The 20,242-nt window shown below is 47.8% G+C and overlaps 1 protein-coding gene across 18 annotated transcripts in view; it reads left to right on the top strand.

The window, feature by feature from the left end:
* Positions 1-20,242, top strand: part of BTN2A2 (butyrophilin subfamily 2 member A2) — a 34,130-nt gene that overhangs the window by 13,308 nt on the left and 580 nt on the right. The window contains exons 1-10 of one of the 18 annotated variants that reach the window (XR_013533606.1): positions 871-982; positions 1,540-1,650; positions 3,017-3,364; positions 6,091-6,372; positions 8,355-8,564; positions 9,019-9,039; positions 9,131-9,157; positions 13,641-13,758; positions 15,939-16,117; positions 17,788-17,929. Coding sequence is in view for 10 of the 18 variants with exons in the window: in XM_035297279.3 (XP_035153170.2) it covers positions 949-982; positions 1,540-1,650; positions 3,017-3,364; positions 6,091-6,372; positions 8,355-8,564; positions 9,019-9,039; positions 9,131-9,157; positions 10,678-11,300 (1,656 nt within the window). In the remaining 8 variants the exon portion in view is untranslated. The other 17 variants (XR_008480981.2, XR_008480982.2, XR_008480984.2 and 14 more) reach the window with 17 other exon arrangements.

The following is a 20,242-nucleotide window of genomic DNA, read 5'->3' as shown; positions in this document are numbered from 1 at the left end:
CGGTTTGGACAAACAGAAAAATCATGTGTTGGGGTCACTCTGATGCTCCTCTGGCTGCTCCCCTGACGGGACATCGGGTCCCGCCGGTACAAAGCCCCGGCGGGACCGAGCCGAGCTCACTGCCTTAAGCCCTGTGAGATGACCACGGAACTGCAGAAAAAGAGCCCAGTCGAGCCCCGTGGCTTTCGCCGTGGGGCTAAATTGGAATTTTAAGGGCAGGGCCCTTGAACTCCCCATTAACTCACACATGCACTCACCGTTTACACAGTTTATTGCGCATTTTATTTCTATTTTTAGGACAGATAGTCCTCTAATTTAAACAAAAAGGGAAAAAGAGAGAGAGGCACTCCCTAACAGAACCGATACTCTGCCCACCCCTGTACTGAAGTGTCAGCAGAGCTAACAGAAACCAGAGCTCCGTTTTCCAGCGTCCAGAAGTACTGGGAGAGCTAACAGACTCTAATTTGAATAAGGAAGAGGAGAGAGAGAGAGAGAGACTCCCTCACAAAAACCGATGCTCTGCACCAGTGTACTGAAATGTCAGCAGAGCTAACAGAAGCCAGACACCAGGACTCCCCCAGAATCCAGAGCCAGAACCAGGACTCTCTCCCAGAGTCCAGACTCAGAACCGGGACTCTCCCCCAGAGTCCACAGCCAAACCAGGACTCTCCCCCAGAGTCCACAGCCAGAACCGGCACTCTTACTTTCAATCAAAGAAAAAGGAAATAGAAATACCTAATAACCCCCAAAAGGTTATTTGCTGCTTGAGAGTTTTTTGTGTATTCTACCTAGTAACCGCTGAGAAATAAGGCTCGAGACACCATTGGCTGGTTCACCCGCACCCGGCCAATCCTGGGCTCCAAACAGTTCAGTGAGATCCCGGGTCCCGCGCGGCACCAGACATCGCGGTTAACGGGAGGTGAAGAGAGCTTTTCTCTTCTTTTTGGGATGCTTTGTTCTCTGGTGGTGACTGTGCCAGTGGGTGAGTTGTATCCGGAAAAGCGTCATGTGAGGATCAGAGGGCAAAAGAAAACGGGTTAATTCTAGAAGGTAGGAAAGGCGGAGGAGGGGCCACAGCTCCGGGGTAGCGGGGGAGCGGCTTCCGCTGTGGACGCGAGAGCGGGCGGGGCCTGGGAGAGGGAAGGCCCGAGGTGGGGGGGCCCGCGGTGGGTGGGGGGCGCGGTTGGGACGCGCGGCCCCGCCTGGCTTTACCTCGCGTGGCCCGGCCTGGGTGCGGGGAGGGGAAGGGAAGGGAAGGGCGGAGGGTGTGGGAGAATCCAGCGACCACAGAAGAAAGCGGACTCTGGCCAGAGAAGTGCGTGGAGGAGGGCGGGAAACGGCCCGCTTCATCTTCGCCCCGACTGCTTATTCCATGGGATGTTTAGGGAATCCCTCTCTCGGGAGATACCTGAGCCTTCACATGCAGGGGACTCGCTGGAGTTGGGGGCCGATGAGACCTACTTGAGTGACAGGAGAGGTTGGGTCCGACCAGCACTGAGGTGCCGAGACTCCTAGGCCGATTCTCCTCTGTGACCCCAGGTCTCTGGTCCCTGCCTGCCCGGGTGCTCATGGAACCTGCTGCTGCCCTGCCCTTCTCCCTGCCGGCCTCCCTCCTGCTCCTCCTCCTCGGCCTGTGTGCGCTGGTCTCAGGTAGGAATGTGTGCCACGTGCTGCTGTCACCTACGGGAAAGGAACGTCCACACTGCAGTCTGCAAAGGGAAAGAAGGACTGTGGGACTGTTGACTTAGCCTTTCGTTCTGAGCATGCGCACTGAGTTTCCCAGCCCTGTCCAAAAGAAGTACAGCCAGGCACAAAGGTCAAGTGCAGGTACAATAGCAAATTTTCAGAGTTTTTAAACTTTTTGTTTATTTATTTAAGTGGCAGTGTATTGCTCTGTCGCCAGGCTGGAATGAAGTAGATGGAGAATGAGATCATAACTCACTGAAACCTGGAACTTTAGGGTTCGCTGGATCCTCGCGTCTTAGCCTCCCAAGTAGCTGAGGGTACAAGCAAGGGCCACCACACATGACGAAGTTTTATTTTTTGTTGAGATATGGTCTCACTATTTTGCCCAGCCTGGTCTCAAATTCCTGGCTTTTAAAGGATCCTTCTACTTTGGCCTTCCAAAGCTCTGCAATTACAGGCGGAGACCCTGTGCCCTGTCTGTTTTATTTTAAAAAGGAAAACCGAGCTGGGCACTGTGGCTCATGCCTGTAATCAGAGCACTTTGGGAGACTGAGGCGGGTGGATCACCTGAGGTCAGGAGTTCAAGACCAGCCTGGCCAACATAGTGAAACCCCATCTCTACTAAAAGTACTAAAAATTAAGTGGGCATGATGGTGGGAGCCTGTAATCCCAGCTACTAAGGAGGCTGAGGCAGGACAATTGCTTGAACTTGGGAGGCGGAAGTCAGAGTGAGCCGAGATCACGCCATTGCACTCGAGCCTGGGCAACAAGAGCTAAACTCCTCATCAAAAAAAAAGAAAAAAGTAAAACCATATATGAAATAAATTTTAAAAATATATTTTTATGTAAATAGTCAAATATCAATGTTTAAATGCTAAGTTAATATAAAATATTACCAATGAGATATTTGACATGTTGAAAGTTTAAATCTTTATAATCTGTATGTGTTTCACACTTAGAGTTCATTTCACTTGTAACTGTTAAATAGCTAGTGGATGGATACCCTGTTGGACGGCTCAAGTTTACACTCAGGCACAGCGCTAGATTGCAGAATGGAGGAAAATCTCAGGGGCACAGGGTGGACAGAGGGTGCCCAGGTGGGCTCTCCACTGTTTCCTTTATGAAGCAGGAGCAGACTCAATACTTCCTGCCCCCAGGGACGGGTGCTGCTGACTAGCCACAGCTACTGGTCCCCAGAAGTTCTCAGCCCAAACACCCCTGTGGCCTTGGAACATCTGTTTCCTTTTGTCCCTGGAATATCTGCTTCCTTTCCTGCCTTAGAGATGTGGTGACTGGCATCCTTGTCTGACTCCATCCCTCTGTTGAACAGCACAGTTTACTGTCGTGGGGCCAGCTGTTCCCATCCTGGCCATGGTGGGAGAAAACACGACGTTACGCTGCCATCTGTCCCCCGAGAAAAATGCTGAGGACATGGAGGTGCGGTGGTTCCGGTCTCACTTCTCCCCAGCAGTGTTCGTATATAAGGGAGGGAGAGAGAGAACAGAGGAGCAGATGGAGGAGTACAGAGGAAGAACCACCTTTGTGAGCAAGGGCATCAGCAGGGGCAGCGTGGCCCTGGTCATACACAACGTCACAGCCCAGGAGAACGGCACCTACCGCTGTTACTTCCAAGAAGGCAGGTCCTATGATGAGGCCATCCTGCGCCTCGCGGTGGCAGGTGCGTTGCTTCCTTTTGCTTTGTTACTTTTGCACAGTGTGACTCTTGGGGACAGTTTCTTCCCTAACTTCAGGCCCATTGCAGACCAATGTCTGGAGTCCCCTTTCCACAGGGAGATTGGCTTCTTCCTGCACAAGGGCCACCATGAGTGGGTTTACCTTGCTAAGCTATGGGCTTCACTTCTTGAGAAGCACACGCATTCCTCAGCTGAGGCCATGAGCAGGGGAAAATAGTTCATCTCGGAAAAGAAAGTCTTATGCCTGCCTTAGCTCTTCTGAGAGAGAGAGGAGACACTGTCAAATATGGCCCCGGGGCAACTAGAATCAGTAAGAACTGCCCAGAGAATGACGACATATGAAATCTGATTGTTCGATAAATGTTAATCTTGACTTTTTCTTCTTTCTTGAAATACTGATTGCAGCACGAATGACTTGTATGTAAATAGATGATTTTATTAAAGCACAACTCAATACAGAAGCAAAATTGTGCTTAATTCCTGCTAACTCCACAAAGGAAGACTAAGAATGTAGCTGGGAAGAACTTGGCAAGGCTTCAGCATAGAAATGTATTTATACTGAGATTTCTAGGAGTTTGTTTTTGTTTGTTTGTTTGTTTGTTTGTTTGTTTTGAGATGAAGTCTTGCACTGTCGCCCAGGCTGGAGTGCAGTGGCAGGATCTTGGCTCACTGCAACCTCCTCCTCCCAGATTCAAGCAATTCTCCTGCCTCAGCCTCCTTACTAGCTGGGATTACAGGCATCTGCTACCATGCCCAGCTAATTTTTGTATTTTTGGTAGAGATGGGTTTCACTGTGTTGGTCAGGCTGGTCTCAAATGCCTGACCTCATGATCCACCTACCTTAGCCTCCCAAAATGCTAGGATTACAGGTGTGAGCCACCGTGCCTGGCAGGAGTTTGTTAAGGTGATATTAGGTGATTACCTCAGTCCTGGGGTTAGTGTATTATGCTTTAAAAATTATACTTCAGAAGTGAAAAAACCTTTAAGGTGCAGAATAATTCTTGGTGGCATTTCAGTCCATCAGATCAGTGAGGCAAGGACTGGGAAATGGGGTTCTTCCCAGAGGGGCACAAATCATAACAGGTGGGAGACCCCATCTTTGCTACTCACAAAGGCAAACTTACAAGTGATTAAAACAGAATATTGTGGAAGGAGGGTTTCCGGTGTCATGACTGTGTGCACATCAGCCCTGCAGTGTTGCCCAGTAATGAATGGTTTCTGTGTGGCAGGGACCCACGACTCCTTCTCTGTAAAACTGACCCTGGCCTGACCTTCCCAGTCTGAATTGGGTCGCTGTCCCACTTTTTGTTTGCTTGCTTATTGTATCCTGTTTGTCGGATTGGTTGGTGGTTGATTTTTCCCTTAAATCTATTGTGTTGTGCTTACCTGTATTGAACCCCATGGAATGTTTTGTAGGATCTGGTTTTCCAATTTGCTGAGCTATTTTAATTTCTTTTCTAATTTAATTTCTTCACTTCTTGAGAAGCATAAGCACTCCTCAGCTGAGGCCATAAGCAGGGGAAAATAGTTTTCTATTTCTACAATTTCTGCCTGAGCCTTCAAATGCACAACTAGTTTTTCTTCTCCTGACCAAAAAAAAAGTGAGCAGAAAGCATTAGACTTAAGTGATTGCTATAATTTCCTGTCTTTGATATAATTTGTTGGGAAACTTAACAAAGGAATTATTCAGGAGAAGTTTGAATGATCACACATGGCTGAAGGGTCTCCCAGGACCACGCTGTTTCAGCTCTCTCACTCCCAATAGTCTCTTTTATTGAGACTATCAATTTATTTTATTAAATATATTCTAGTAAAGTAGAATATATTTAAATGAGTCTGAATTATTAGGATTTTTGGTGCTGATCTCTGACATTGAGGAGGCCATATGGTTATCTTAAGGATCCCACAGGCATCTAGATATTTCTAATATATTGATGATCTCATAGGACTATAAGAAAATTGTCTAATGGATGGAACCTCTGGGAGGTAAACAATGGTGAATTAGAGTCAGAATTGGCTTTGTCAGACAGCCCTGTCTGTTCTCCTAAAAACAGTCACCTCTATCTATGGTGGTAGATAGCCATGGTGATGTGAGGCCCTGAACTACACAGAAGTGACTAGTTTGGTGACTTTGGGTCAAAAAGTTTTTTAAGATTCTGCCAAGGCTGAGTGTGGTGGCTCATACCTGTAATCCTAGCACTTTGGAAGGTCGAGGTGGGCGAATTGCCCAAGCTCAGAAGTTTCAGACCAGCCTGGGCAAGGGAGCAAAACCCCATCTCTATTTAAAGAAAAAAAGGAAAAAATAAGATTATGCAAACTTGGCAGGTTTCTGTCATTAGTGTATTATTTTAGAGCTTCAGGAAATGGAGGTCTGCAGAAAAACCATCCCGGGAGCACAACAGGCAGGTTGAGAATTTGGACACACCCTCCAAGAAGTGAGAAAATTAGTCTTTGCCAGAATAATACAGCAAGCATTTATAGCAGACAGACAGGTGTCTGGTGCTGTGATGGGGCCTTCAGGTGGAGCGTAAAGAAGAGTGTGCAATGCGGGCCTTTCTCTTAGAGATCTCACAATTTATTTTGCATATTGGTCTCGTGATGTTCTCGAAAACCAAGGTTCTTTCTTCTACCCTTCCTTCCTTCACAGAAGAGGTGCAGTAGGGGCTAGGACACCACTGCCTTTGGGCTGAGCCCTGGTCTCCCTCTCTAGGCTTTGGCTCTAAGCCCCTCATTGAAATCAAGATTCAAGAGGATGGGAGCATCCTGCTGGAGTGCATATCCAGAGGGTGGTACCCAGAGCCCCTCACAGTGTGGAGGGACCCCTCCGGCGAGGTCATGCCTGCCCTGAAGGAGGACTCCACCCGTGATGCAGACGGCCTCTTCATAGTCACCACAGCTGTGATCATCAGAGACAGGTCCGTGAGGAACATGTCCTGCTCTGTCAACAACACCCTGCTCGGCCAGAAGAAAGAAAGTGTCATTTTTATTCCAGGTGAGTTCTCTGCCCTCTGAGACTCATGCAGTGCGTGGGGGTCCTCAGCACACAGAGGAGCCCAGAGCGGGCGTCGGGCAACAGTGTGGGTGGAATGGTCCTGGGCCCTGAGGAGCTGGAGGCTATAGCTGAGCTGAGGCCTCTCCCCTTGCCACAAAGGGAGAATCAAAGAGTCCCAGCACTCAGGAGTAGGAGCCTCTTCTCTGAGGGTGAATGTGGTCTTTTTTTTCTTGATTAGGTCTTTATGCTGAGACAACTGTAAAATATTAAGGACAACCATAAAACACGGAGAATGGTGTGGATGGGTGACTGCCTACACTGGGCGTTTCTGTAGCTGCAGCTACTTCTTCCTGCCTATGGGACTCCCCAAAGGACAGAGCTAGGGAGATTCCCTATCAACAGATATTCATAAATGTATTCAACAAGTGTTCAACAGGCATTCCTGATGTTTAAGACTGTTCTGGAAATCAAGGACCAATAATTGAACAAAATATATCAAGATTTCTATCCTCAAGGAGTTCACATTCTAGAGACAGCGTGTGGCTGGGCGCGGTGGCTCATGCCTGTAATCCCAGCACTTTGGGAGGCCGAGGTGGGTGGATCATGAGGTCAGGAGTTCAAGACCAGCCTGGCCAAGATGGTGAAACCCCATCTCTACTAAAACCACAAAAATTAGCTGGGTGCGGTGGCACGTGCCTGTAATCCCTGCTACCCAGGAGACTGAGGCAGGAGAATCGCTTGAACCTGGGAGGTGGAGGTTGCAGTGAGCCAAGATCGCGCCATTGCACTCCAGCTTGGGCCACAGAGTGAGACTCCATCTCAAAAAAAAAAAAAAAAATGTCAGAGAAATATATGAAATAATTGAAACAAGTGGTTAAATAAATAATTATCTATATATTCTATCACATGGTGATAAGCATGTAGGAAAAATTTAGCAGAGAGAAAATAGAGCATCCCAGGGGTATGAGGCATCAGAATAATAATAATAATTATTATTATTATTATTATTTTGAGACAGAGTCTCACTGTGTCTCTCAGGTGATCAGGCTGGGGTGCAGTGGCACTATCTCGGCTCACTGCAACCTCTGCCTCCCAGGTTTGAGCAGTTCTGCCTCAGCTTCCCAAGTAGCTGGGATTACAGATGGTTAATTTTTGTATTTTTAGTAGAGACAGGGTTTCATCATGTTGGCCAGGCTGGTCTTGAACTCCTGACCTTGTGATTCACCCGCCTCAGCCTCCCAAAGTGCCGGGATTATAGGCCTAAGCCACTGCACCTGGCTGCGGCGTCAGAATTATTAACTAAGTGGTCAGAGGAGACTTCATCGTCAAGATGGAAATTGAGCAATCAAGGCAAGGAACCATCAAAAGCTTAAGGACTGAGCAGCCTAGGCACGGACAGAGCCTGAGGAAGGAGCATGTCTGGCAGTTGTCAGGACCCCTAGGAGGTGATGCTGGCATGGCTGAAATGAAGTGAGTTCAGGAAGTAGGGGAGATGAATTCACAGAGGTGATACAACCACATTATATATGGCAGCACAGGTCATAAATGGACTTTGACTTTCAGAGTGAGTGAGATGGGAAGCACTGGAAGGTTTTGAGCAAATAATTAACATGATCTCACTTGAGCTGCTCTGCGGAGGACAGACTGCTGACGGTAAGGGCAGAACAAGAAGGAGGGCACTGCAGTATTCCAGGTGTGAGTGATGGTGGCTTGAGGCGGGGTGCTGGCTGTGCTGACCGAGCACGGCGGGTCCTTCCCATGCTGACTCCAGATGTTTCTGCTTTTCTGCCTCTGGGCCCTGGCCTGGAAGCCACTGAGGTGTCGGCCAGCTCTGAGCCAGCATCACTTTCTTCATCTGTGTTTTCTGAAGTAGAAACCAGCAGAGCATGTGGCTGAGGGAGCTCTTCAGGTGTGTTCCTAAGGGCACTCTCACTTGGATGTTCTATTTCAAACTAAGTGGACTTTTCTGGCTGCCTTTTCAGAATCCTTTATGCCCAGCACGTCTCCCTGGATGGTGGCCCTGGCTGTCATCCTGGCCACATCTCCCTGGACGGTGGCCCTGGCTGTCATCCTGGCTATTTTCATCATCTTCATGGCTGTGACCATCAGTTGCATCAAGAAGCTTCAAAGGGAAAAAAAGATTCTTCTGTCAGGGGAGAAGGAGGTTGAACAGGAAGAAAAAGAAATTGCACGTAAGGAATTGAGAAAGAAAGTGTGGAAAAATAGAAACTTTTTAAAAAGTTAAATGAATAGGAGAACAGTTCATTGTCATAGAAAGACCACAGCTCTGCCAGGTACCAGCTGAAGGAAGAGAGAGGAAACGCACAGCAGCGAGGGCTCGGGACTCGCATGTCCTGAGAATGAATCTTTCAGAGCTTTCGTTCTTCCATGCTGCACACAGTGCATTCATGCACCTGGCTCTATGCAGCAGCACTACATGACTGCACCAAGACAAGTCTAACCATGTGCTGAAACTACCCAGCCATCTGATCACATATCATTGCTGGATTCTGAGAGTTCCCTAGGCATAAGGGAGGGGTGATGATGTTGGTTTTTTAGAAAGGATGGTTTCGGCATTGTTTAATACAAGCTCAGTTTCTCTTAGTTCTTCTGTTGAAGACATGATTTTGTTTGTTTGTTTTTCAGAGCAACTTCAAGAAGAACTGAGTAAGTTTGGCCTTTCCTGAACTACCGCGTGCACGATTTGTGTTCTCAGTTAGCAGCATCTCATGGCATTCACCTCTGTCTCTCCCTGCAGGATGGAGAAGAACATTCTTACATGCTGGTGAGTGCCTCTGAGGTTCCCTCAGACCTCAGCTTTCTCCCCAGTAGCCAGCTGACAGGACTCCTTAGAGGAGAAGAGCAGGGGGCCCAGGTCAGTTCATCAACAGTGTCCCAGCAATGATGCATCGCGGCTCTTCTGTCAGGGAATCCCGGCAGCTCTCAATCAACCCCCAGGACCCTTTCTCTTTTAGAGTAATTTAATGTATAATTGCCAGAGTTTTCCCATGCACAGTAGCCTCCCCAGGAGTTACTTTTCAGAGGTTATTGCTCTTTGATTCTGGATCATTTTGAAAGAAGACAGTGCTGTCTTAGCAATGTGTGTCCTCGGGATGGCGTGGACTGTGCACTGTTGAAGACCCACGTGGGGAAGAGGCCACGAGGGTCCCTAACAAGCCTGACGCAATGGAGTACAAATAGGCGGCCAGAAATACCTTTCAGTAGGAACTGTCCTCCTACTCATTTAACTCATTCTGCTTCTAAGAGAGCACTGATACTCTACATGTAGCCTGCCAGGGGAAGGAGTTCAGATGAGTTGGGGGGATGAGTGGGAGAGCACAGAGAAACCAATCACCCACGTTCAATGAACACTTCTCATCTTATGATTTGGTACCTGTGGCTGTCAGCATCAGAATCCACGTTTTACCAGATTCCTCTTTGCTGAGTTTTAAAATTGCTACTGTCATTTTGGGACACAATTATAACTTGTCACAATCAGACATATTAAGTTGTGGAAAGGAGAAAATCCTTCTAACTCAGTAGAAAGGTAGACTGAGGAAGTGAGAATACATGCAGATGGGGGCAGTTTGCAGGATGCCCGGCTCCTGGGGCATTGCCCACGTGGGAGAAGTCGTACTGGCAGACATCAGACACGTGTGGTTCAGAGAAATCTGGATTCAAGTACGTCTTCCCTGACTTTGCCCACTGACCCCTCAGGTAGCAGGTTTTCTTTTGTGCTCAATTATTCTCCTTCTTTATCCTTCGAAGGGTGCCTTTGTCAGTCACTTAAATCAGTTCTCACCCATTAAAACAACCTATAGGACCAGTGAAGAGGTCATTCCCCACCCAGGACAGTGTGTAATAAGAGACTCAGTTAATGGATCCATTGAGGGGAGTGTGGTGGAACGACGGGAGATAAAGCTTCTATGATGGTTTCAGCCAAGTTGGAAAGTTTCTAAGTAAAGAAAGTCCCAGAGATCAAATGTCTTGAATAGAAAAGGGAACAGATCTTAGAATGCTGAAAAGAAGTGGGAACCATTAATTTTGGCTCATTTCCTGAACTCTCTGGATTTCATAGACCCTCGATTCTTCTCAACCTGAGGGTGCTGCTTGTCTCTGGAGAGACAGAAGTGCAGCTGCAGTAATTCTCAGGGTATGATCTGCCTGGAATCAGGGGCCCTTCATGGAAGTGGCCACTACATGGGGATCCCCCTGCAGCTTTCTGAGACCTCTCTGGGAGCCAGGAACCACACAATCCCCAGGGTTCCTGAGACCCCAGGCCTAAACCTGAGACTTCCTCTGCAGCCGATGTGGTCCTGGACCCAGATACCGCTCATCCCGAGCTCTTCCTGTCAGAGGACCGGAGAAGTGTGAGGCGAGGCCCATTCAGGCAGAGCGTGCAGGACAACCCAGAGAGATTCGACAGTCAGCCCTGTGTCCTGGGCCGGGAGAGATTCGCCTCTGGGAAACATTACTGGGAGGTGGAGGTGGAAAACGTGATGGTGTGGACTGTGGGGGTGTGTAGAGACAGTGTTGAGAGGAAGGGGGAGTTCCTGCTGCTTCCTGAGAATGGCTTCTGGACCCTGGAGATGTTTGGAAACCAGTACCGGGCCCTGTCCTCCCCTGAGAGGATTCTCCCTTTGAAGGAGCCCCTTTGCCGGGTAGGCGTCTTCCTGGACTATGAAGCTGGAGACGTATCCTTCTACAACATGAGGGACAGATCACACATCTACACATGCCCCCGTTCAGTCTTCTCCAGGCCTATGAGGCCCTTCTTCAGGTTAGGGTCTGATGACAGCCCCATCTTCATCTGCCCCGCACTCACAGGAGCCGATGGGGTCACGGTGCCTAAAGAGGGCCTGACACTTCACAGGGCAGGGACGCACCACAGCCCACAGGATCAATTCCCTGGTCTCACAGCCATGTAGACGAGCCCTGGCCATCTCAGCAGCCACCGCACAACGCCCTTGGTGGAAGACACGCCCTCCCCGCTCTGGTCACATAAGAGAACATCTTCCAGCTGCCTGTTTCACACCCCCTGCAGGCCTCAGCCCCTGTTCACCTCCTCACGAGGCTGTGGCTTTAGCAGTTCATTTCCTTGTAACTGTGGGACGGGATCCAGGCCTAGGGAGCTAGTTGTTACACAGCTCCCAGCCAGGAAGAAAGTGTGAGAAGCTGATTGGCAGCGAACCTGCTGTTTAGCATCAGGGTGACGACATTGAGCCCAGTATGCCAGTTGGCACCAGATGCTGTGGACTTGGAATGAAGCCAACAGGGTTGGCCAGGATGTGGGAGAAGAGAGGAATCCACACGACCACCGGAGGGGAGAAGGAACCAGATATCCAGGTCAGAGCTAGAGGAAGTGGAACCAGAGAGCTGGGAGGGACCAAGGTTGTGAGGGTGGCTGAGTCCCACCATAACAGCTGAGGGGTCCCAGGAGATGATGGCTCATTTCCACCCAGCCCCAGGGTTTCCAGAGCACACACCCACAGGCCTGGACCTGGGATGAAGATGAATGAAGAACATGGACATGTGGCTGTGGTTGGGCTCAGGGGCCCCTGCAGTAAACAAGGAGTCAGTACTCTGTCCTCGAGTGTGGTTGAGATTTGAGGTCCTGGTGGAGCGGGGCAGTCCTGGACCAGATCTGCCTCAGCGTTCCGGTTCAGTGGGGGCACCAGTGACTTCACACTTCCTGGGCTCATTGTGTCTTTAGACACTTAAGAATGTTTAGGGCCTTGTGGGGCTTTTGTTTATTTGAGTTAACGTTTGTAAATATTTATGGTCTTTGATATTGAAACAGAAATTTTAAATGTTATTTATTATTTCATGTTAAAATAGCATGAATAACTCAATTATAGGTTAACATCAATAGGATATTTTATGAAAAAGCATTCTAGTTTCTCCAAACAAAAGATCAAGAAGTGTGACATGCTTTAACTTTTTCCAAATCTCACGTCTGGCTTAATAGAAGATGTTTGTATTCTCACATCTGCTTTTGTATTAAACCTATTAGTATATCATTGGGTATATAGGCTCAAAAAAACTTTGCTGCACCCTACTGAGAGAATGAGATGAAAAGCAATTAGTGTTTCATCATTATTATTACGAAAATAGTATTAACCTTTGGGACACCGTAACTGTATCAGAGTTCTCCCTCAGAATCGCCAGACCGTATTTGAAAACTGGAATAGTGGATCCTGGAAGTGAATCCATGTGCTGGTTAATTTCAGGAGTCATCTCAACTGGACTAAGGAATACCTAGACAACTGGTACAACATTATTTCTGGGTGTGTCTGTGAGTGTGTTTCCAGAAGAGATTGGCATGTGAGTCAGTGGGAAATTCTCCCTTCCAATTGACTGGGAGCCCAGTATCACAAGAACGCAGAGGAAAGGCAGATTCTCCTCTCTCTGGAGCTGAGATGTTCTTCCTCTGACCTTGGACGTTAGAACTCCTGGCTCTCCAGCCTTTGCACTTCAGGACTTGTTCCAGGAAGCCCTGGGTTCTGAGGACTTTGGCTTTGGACTGAGAGTTACACAATCAGCTTCCCTGGTTCTGAGGCTTCTGGACTTAAATTGAGCCATGCCACCAGCATCCCAGGGTCTCCAGCCTATAGATGGGCTGTTGTGGGATTTCTCAGCCTCTCTGATGACAGGAGCTAATTTCCCTATTAAACACCTGCTCATACATCTATATTGTATTGGTTTTGTCTCTCTAGAGAGCCCTAATACTAACAAGCATCTAGAATTCTGGCTTGAATGGTAGTATTTTAGGTTTTAGATAATTCAGTAATTCAACTGGACTGAAAAAATTTAAGTAATCAAAAATTTTATTACTGAAGTTACAAATAGACACCTTATTATAGGAATCAGGAGTGAGTCTTTCAATACCTGATTTGTAAAGATGGAAGGCAAGGTTGGTTGTGTTTATGTGTATGTCTTAGTCTATTTGGGCAGCTATGACAAAAATACCACCAAGCCTGAATGGTTTGTAAGCAAGAGAAATTTATTTCTTGCAGTTCTGCAGGCTGGGAAACCTAAGATCGTAGATTTATGCACACCCCAGCATATTGGTGCGTGGTGAGGGCCCTTAGCCTTGTTCATATGGCAAAGGAGAAGAATTCATCTCTGGGGTCTCTTTTGGAAGGACACTAATGACATTCATTAGGGCTCCCCCAAGCTCGGAGAGAAAATAGAAGGAGGAGATTTCAGACCTCCTGCCACTGCCCTGACCTGCACCTGCCCCTCCTGATCTGTTTTCTCTCATTTAGGAAGCAGTTATCCCGTCTCCTATGTCAGGCTAATTCTCCATCCACACCCTGGACTCTCACTCTCCAGTTTCCCTTAGGACTTCTGTGTTCAGTTCATTCATTCATTCAACAAAAATCAGTGAGTACTAACTACATGCCAATCAGTGTTCTTGGTACTGGGGGCAGAGAAGTACACAAAGCAGAAAGTCCCATTCCTGAAACACCTACCTTTCGGTTGTAGAAGACAGAAAACAAAATAAGTAGTAACATATATAGTGTGTTGGATGATGATAACCGATCAGAAGATAAATAATTCAGGGGAAGGAATATAGGAAATTACAATTTCTAAAAGGGTGGTAATGAGCAAGGGGAGTGAGGCACAGAACACCTGGGAGAAAAGCATTCTGAGCTGAGAGAACAGCAGTGCCAGAGCCCAGAGGCAGAAGCACTGTGGTTTGCGTGAAGAACAGCAATGAGGCTGGCATGGCCAGAGCACACTGGGGGCCCAGGAGAATAGGAGGTGACAAGGCCAGAGGAGGTTGAGGGCCAGATCATATATGGCCTTGAAAGTCAAGGTGACCTGGGCTTTACCTCTGAGAGGGGAGCCACTGGAAGGTTAGAGCAGAAAAAGGACTGGACTCACTTATGTTTTAAGAAGTTACTTCACATGCTGGACTGAGATGGGCCGTGGGTAGGGGTGGTGGATGGAGCCTGAAGACCCAGCTGGGAGCTACTGCAGTGATCCAGGGGAAGATGCAGACGACTTGGACCAGGGAGGAGCCATGGAAATGTTATGTTGCTGGATTTATTTTCAAGACAGAGTAAAACTGCTTTGCCGTTAAACTTAGAGGTGGGGTGTAAAAGGGCGTCACAGGTGACCACGAGGTTTTGGTCCTAAGAAATGGTGCAGATGGAGTTGCCACTTACTGAGATGGGGAAACTGAGGGAGAAGCAGGCTGTGGAGGTCAGGGGAGGAGCCAGCACAGAATCCAGAGGTCGGCTTTGGATAGGTTCGGGTTGAGGAGCTTACTAGAGATCCCGGCGGAGGTGTAGAGTAGGCAGGTCAGTAATAAACGTGCAGTCCAGGCAACGGGTCCGGGCTGGAAACACAGTTATTCTCTTTGTCCTCCATGTTCTCGTTGTTGCCACTGCCTGTTTCCCTTCCCTAATGTGTTAGCGGTCTATTGCTGCATGACAAATTACCACAAACTAAGGGATTTAAAACGGCACACATTTATCACTTTAGTTTCTGTGAGTCAGAAGACCAGGCAGAGCTTAGTGGGCTTCTCTGCTCAGAACTTCACAAAGCAAGAGTCAAGGTGCTGGCCAGCCTGTAGCCTCGTCTGGAGTCTCGAATGTGGGAGAGTCCTCTTTCCAGATCACTCAGGTCATTGACAATTCATTTCTCTACAGTAGTAGGACTGAGGGCCCTGGCTCCCTGCAGGCTGGGGCTGGAGGCTGCTGGCAGCTCCTACAGGCCTCCTCAGCTCCCTGCTGTGTGGGTCTCCCATGATGACTGCTTTCCTCTTCATAGCCAGCTAGCAAGACAGAGCCTCCAGAGTGCGTCAGCTGGCAAGACGGAGTCTTACACTACGTAGTCATGGAAGGGACATCCCATCAGCTTTACCATATTTTATTATTTGGCAGCAAACCACAGGTTCAGCTTACACTCGGGGCAAGTACAGGCTGCACACTGCAAGAGGAGCCATCGTAAGGGGTCCACTCCGGAGTGTATGCCGTATGGGAAGCTCAAGGTCCTCCCATTGTAACTGCCCTGCTTCCCCTTTCCCTGGGCAGCACACCCCCACTTGCCTCTCTTTAGTCTCTGCTTCCATACAAGCAATGTCTTACAAAGAGAGCATGCATGGCCCTGAGGCATCACCTGCCCTGATGAGAGCCACTGCTATACCACACCATAAACATTTCCTTTTTTTTTTTTTGAGACAGAGTCTTGCTTTGTTGCCCAGACTGAAGTGCAGTGGTGTGATCTCTGCTCATTGCAACCTCTGCCTCCTGGATTCAAGTGATTCTAGTGCCTCAGCCTCCCAAATAGCTGGGATTGTAGGCATGTGCCACATGCCCAGCTAATTTTGGTAATTTTAGTAGAGAGGGGTTTTTGCCATGTTTTCCTGGCTGGTCTCGAACTCCTGATCTTAGGTGAACCTCCCACCTCAGCCTCCCAAAGTGCTACATTTCAAGCATAAAAACCACTGCTCTCACCCATAACCATTGTTTCTATCAGTTACTAATGGTTTCTCAACCATTAAACCAGTTAAACATTTCTATTTTCCCCTCCCACCCCCATGCTTTACTTTTCAGAGAGACCGGATCTTGCTCTGTCACCCAGGCTGGAGTTCAGTGGTGTGATCATAACTCATTGCTGCCTAGATCCCCTGGCCTCAAGTGATCCTTCTGCCTTAGCCTTCCAAAGTGCTGGGATTATAGCAGTGAGGTTATAGCCCTGCATGGACAGCGCTGTTCTTCATAGTCCTGCCTGAGTAGGTGTTCTTGCCTATGTGACATTTGCCTCATTAATCCTCACGACCCTCTTCTTGGATATTTCCCTACTCCTAGGGAGCTCCTTCTCGGAATTCTTGCTCCACTTTCTCCAGAACTGCTGATATTCCTTAGGCTTTGGTCCTGGCCTCTCATTTTATACCATATATGCTCTTGTAAGATCCAATCCAATCCATTTTCAGAGCTCTACCCCATAAACAGACCCCACCAGCTCCTGTGTTTCTGTCTCCAGCCCCACACATTCCCTGAACTCAGTGCCCACGAGGGATCTCACAATGAGTGTGTCCAAAACTAAATTCCCATCAACCCTGCCTACCCGTCTCTATCTGAGTGAGCGACGCCGCCCAACAGTCATTTTAGACTTCTCTTGTTCTCTCTTAACCAACACATCTGACTCAGGGCCAGGTCCTGCCATTCGCACTTCCTTTCAATAGTCCAGCTTAGCAGTTCCAGCGCAGACTGAAGCAAGACAGCCTGGACTCAGAGCCCAGCTCAGGAAGAAACTACTCGTGTGACCACGGGAAGTCATTTAGCCTCTCTGGACGTCACCTTTTACATCTATAAAATGTGGGAAATAAGCTTTCTACCTCTTAATGTTGTTGTGGGTCTTATTAATACATGTCGAACCCTAAGCACAATACCAACATCGTGGCGGTTTTTATGTAAGTAGTTCCCGGTGTTAATGTTAGTAACCGATCAAGTCTCCTCTCCCCCACTGCCAAGCCACCATCATTTTTTGCCTAGAATGTCACAGGAGCTTTCTTCCTGGTCTCCCTATCTCCTAACATCTGGCCCACGATGAGGGTAGGATATATCAAGCAACCCCAGCAGGCATCATCTCACAGAATACAAAGAAAATGGCACCCTAACCTCCCATCTTCCCCGGCACCTGCCCCACTGCTGTTTTCAGTGTACACATTTCTCATGTCAAACTTTTCAGAGATTTTCCCTTCCTCTTCAAACTAAAACTCCAACTCCGCAGCAGGCATCTGTTGTTGTTGTCTTCAGGGGAGGTGGATTTAGCAGTCATCAGTGCAGGGATCAGAATGGAGCCTTTCAGAAAACAAGAAATGAAATTCATTGAGGGATACTTCTTGTAGAGGCTGTGCTAACTCTTCCTTAAATAACTGATGGAGCAGGTCTTATTTCCACCCTATAGACGAAGAAGCAGAGACATAAATAATTAGTTTACTGGCTTTGGGTTCCCAGGCAAATCAGTTGTGGATGACAACAGATAAAGATAGAAAAAGAAGCCTAGAGACAGTAGATGGTGAGCCAGCATGCCCGGGACATGCTGACAGATAGCCAGATACAGCCGTAAAGATAATTTGTGTTCATGGGAGTTCCTAATGGCCATCAGAGGTAGCATAACAACCATGAGAAATGGACACTTCTTGATGAGATGAGACTAAATAAAGGAGACAGACACACCTATTGCACACAGGACACCACACTAGGTCTTGTAAAAGACAAAGAGAAGATAGGATCAGGTGCCTAGGTCTTGAAGGAGGGCTAAGTGCACTGTGCACTCAGCGTACGTTCTTGTGACTTACTCTTTCTGATACACTGTTCTAAACAAACTGCATGTAATTATTCCATCCTCACAATGGCAACCCTAAAGCCAAGTACTATGACTGTCCTTATTTTACAGATGGGAAACGAGCACAGACAGGGTAGGTGCCTGGCCCCAGGTCACGCACGCCACCTGGCTTCAGAATTGCTGCTCTTAGCCAGTTCATTGTGCAATCTCTGCTCACTAATGTTGAATTTCAGCAGCTGAGACCTACTAGATGGTAAGTTCTTAATTAAAATTCTGTTGAATCATTGAATTCATTTCTGCCCCATTTCACATCCATTTCTTTCCCAGAGTTCTGTATAAAGGACTGCACGAGAAATGGACCAAAGGGAACTCTGATACTTTGGAAGCTACAAAGCTCAGAGATATGAAGTATTGGGCCCAGAAACTCCTAATGTGAACTTAGCACCTCAGCTGCTTCTCTGTGTCAGAGCGACTTGGGTCCTGCGGGTAAGGGTGGGGTGATGGTTTTAACTGATACAATTTCAAGCCACACAGCTTCTGATAGACTGTGAATTTAAAAATAAACAAATGAGGCACAGTGGCTTATGCCTGTAATCCTAGGACTTTGGGAGGCTGAGGCTGGCAGATCACCTGAGGTCGGAAGTTCAAGACCAGCCTGGCCAACATGGCAAAACCCCGTCTCTACTAAAAATAAAAAGAATAGCTGGGCGTGGTGGCAGGTCCCTGTTATCCCAGGTGCTCAGGAGGATGAGGCAGGAGAATTGCTTGAAATTGTGAGGCAAAGGTTGCAGTGAGCCGAGATCGCGCCACTGCACTCCATCCTGGGAGACAGAGTGTGAGATTTCATCTCAAAAAAAAAAAAAAGAAGCAAATGAAGAAATAAATAAGGATGATGGATGGATAGAGAATGGACACCGATATGGATTATAATTAAAAAGTTTAATAAAATATTAACTATATCAATACAATCTACATGGTAGATATTTTGGTAGTCACCGAAAATTCTTTCACCCTTGCCATATGTTTTAAAACTTTTATGATAAATGCTGAGAATGAAAAAGGAAGAGGGAAAAATAGTGTACTTTTGCTAATAACAGAGACCAGAAATACACTGGCTTAAACAAAACAAGAGTTTTCTTGTTTTCATAAGATGGATTCAAATGGTGACAGTCCAGGGCTGATCTGGCAGCCCAGAGATGTCATTCAGGCCCCAGCCTGCTTCTGCCTGCATTCTCTGCTGCCTCTGCATGTGGCTTCCAACCTCAAGGCTGCCTCGTGGTCGGTCCCAGGACAGCTGCTGCACCTCCTCAAAAGTCTACATCCTACAAGAGGAAGTATGGAGAGTGTACCCTCACACTCCCAGCTATTTGAGCCCCTCCTTTGAAGGATCTCTGGAGGAAGTGCAAGCCCACAACTTTCTCCTACAAACCAATGGATCCAGCTTAGTCCCTTGGCCTCTGCTATCTGTGAGATGGAAGAGCACATTGCAGTACCGACAAAAATTAGGCCTTATCAGTGAGAAGAAGGGGGAATGCATGATGCAGAAACAACCATCCGTCTCAACCAGATACTACACAGCCTAAATTCAAACTGTTGCGATATAAGCAGATTCCATCAGCCCCAGTCACATCCTAGCCTGAGCAACTTTGATCACTTGCAATCCCAAAAAGTGTGTTTTGAGGTCCTAGGCCACAGGAGAACCAATTTGTTTCATGAACCTCTTACAGAGACAGCAGTCACAGTTTATCGAGTCCAAACTCAGAGAATATGTACTCCACTGGCAGCACGAGAAGCAACAACACAGGAAAATGCAATATAGCACAAACCAAGAGCTGAGGGTGAATGAAGGTGCTCAGAAACACCTGCACTACAAATTTCCTGAAAAAGGCAAAACATTCTAGTAGCACTGCCTCTGGAAACCAGACAAATTATATTATTTTATAACAGATCCTAAGCCTGGACGCTGGAGGTGCTTAAAAGTGTACATTATAGCCGTGCTCAGGGGCTCACGCCTGTAATCCCAGCACTCTGAGAGGCTGAGGTGGGTGGATCACGAGGTCAGGAGTTCGAGACCAGCCTGGACAATACGGTGAAACCCCATCTCTACTAAAATACACAAAATTAGCTAAGTATTGGTGGTGGACACCTGTAATCCCAGCTACTCAGGAGGCTGAGGCAGGAGAATCCCTTGAACCCGGGAGGCAGAGGTTGCAGTGAGCCAAGATTATGCCGCTGCACTCCAGCCTGGGGGACTCCATCTCCAGAAAAAGAAAAAAAAAAAGTGTGTTGTGGGTCAGGTGCAGTGGCTCATGCTTGTAATCCCAGCACTTTGGAATCGAGGAGGAAGGCACTTGAGCTCAGGAGTTTGAGACCAGCCTGGCCAACATGGCAAAACCCCATCTCTACTAAAAATACAAAAAGTAGTCGGGCTTGGTGGTGAGTACCTGTAATCCCAGTTACTTGAGTAGCTGAGGCAGGAGGATCTCTTGAACACGGGAGGCGGAGGGAGGTCACAGTAAGCTGAGATCCTGTCACTGCACTCCAACCTGGGTGACAGACTGAGACT

The sequence above is a fragment of the Callithrix jacchus genome, chromosome 4 (genome assembly GCF_049354715.1).
Source record: "Callithrix jacchus isolate 240 chromosome 4, calJac240_pri, whole genome shotgun sequence".
Lineage (NCBI taxonomy): Eukaryota > Metazoa > Chordata > Mammalia > Primates > Cebidae > Callithrix > Callithrix jacchus.
Note: the sequence above shows the minus strand (reverse complement) of the source record. Positions and strands in the feature narration are given on the sequence as shown.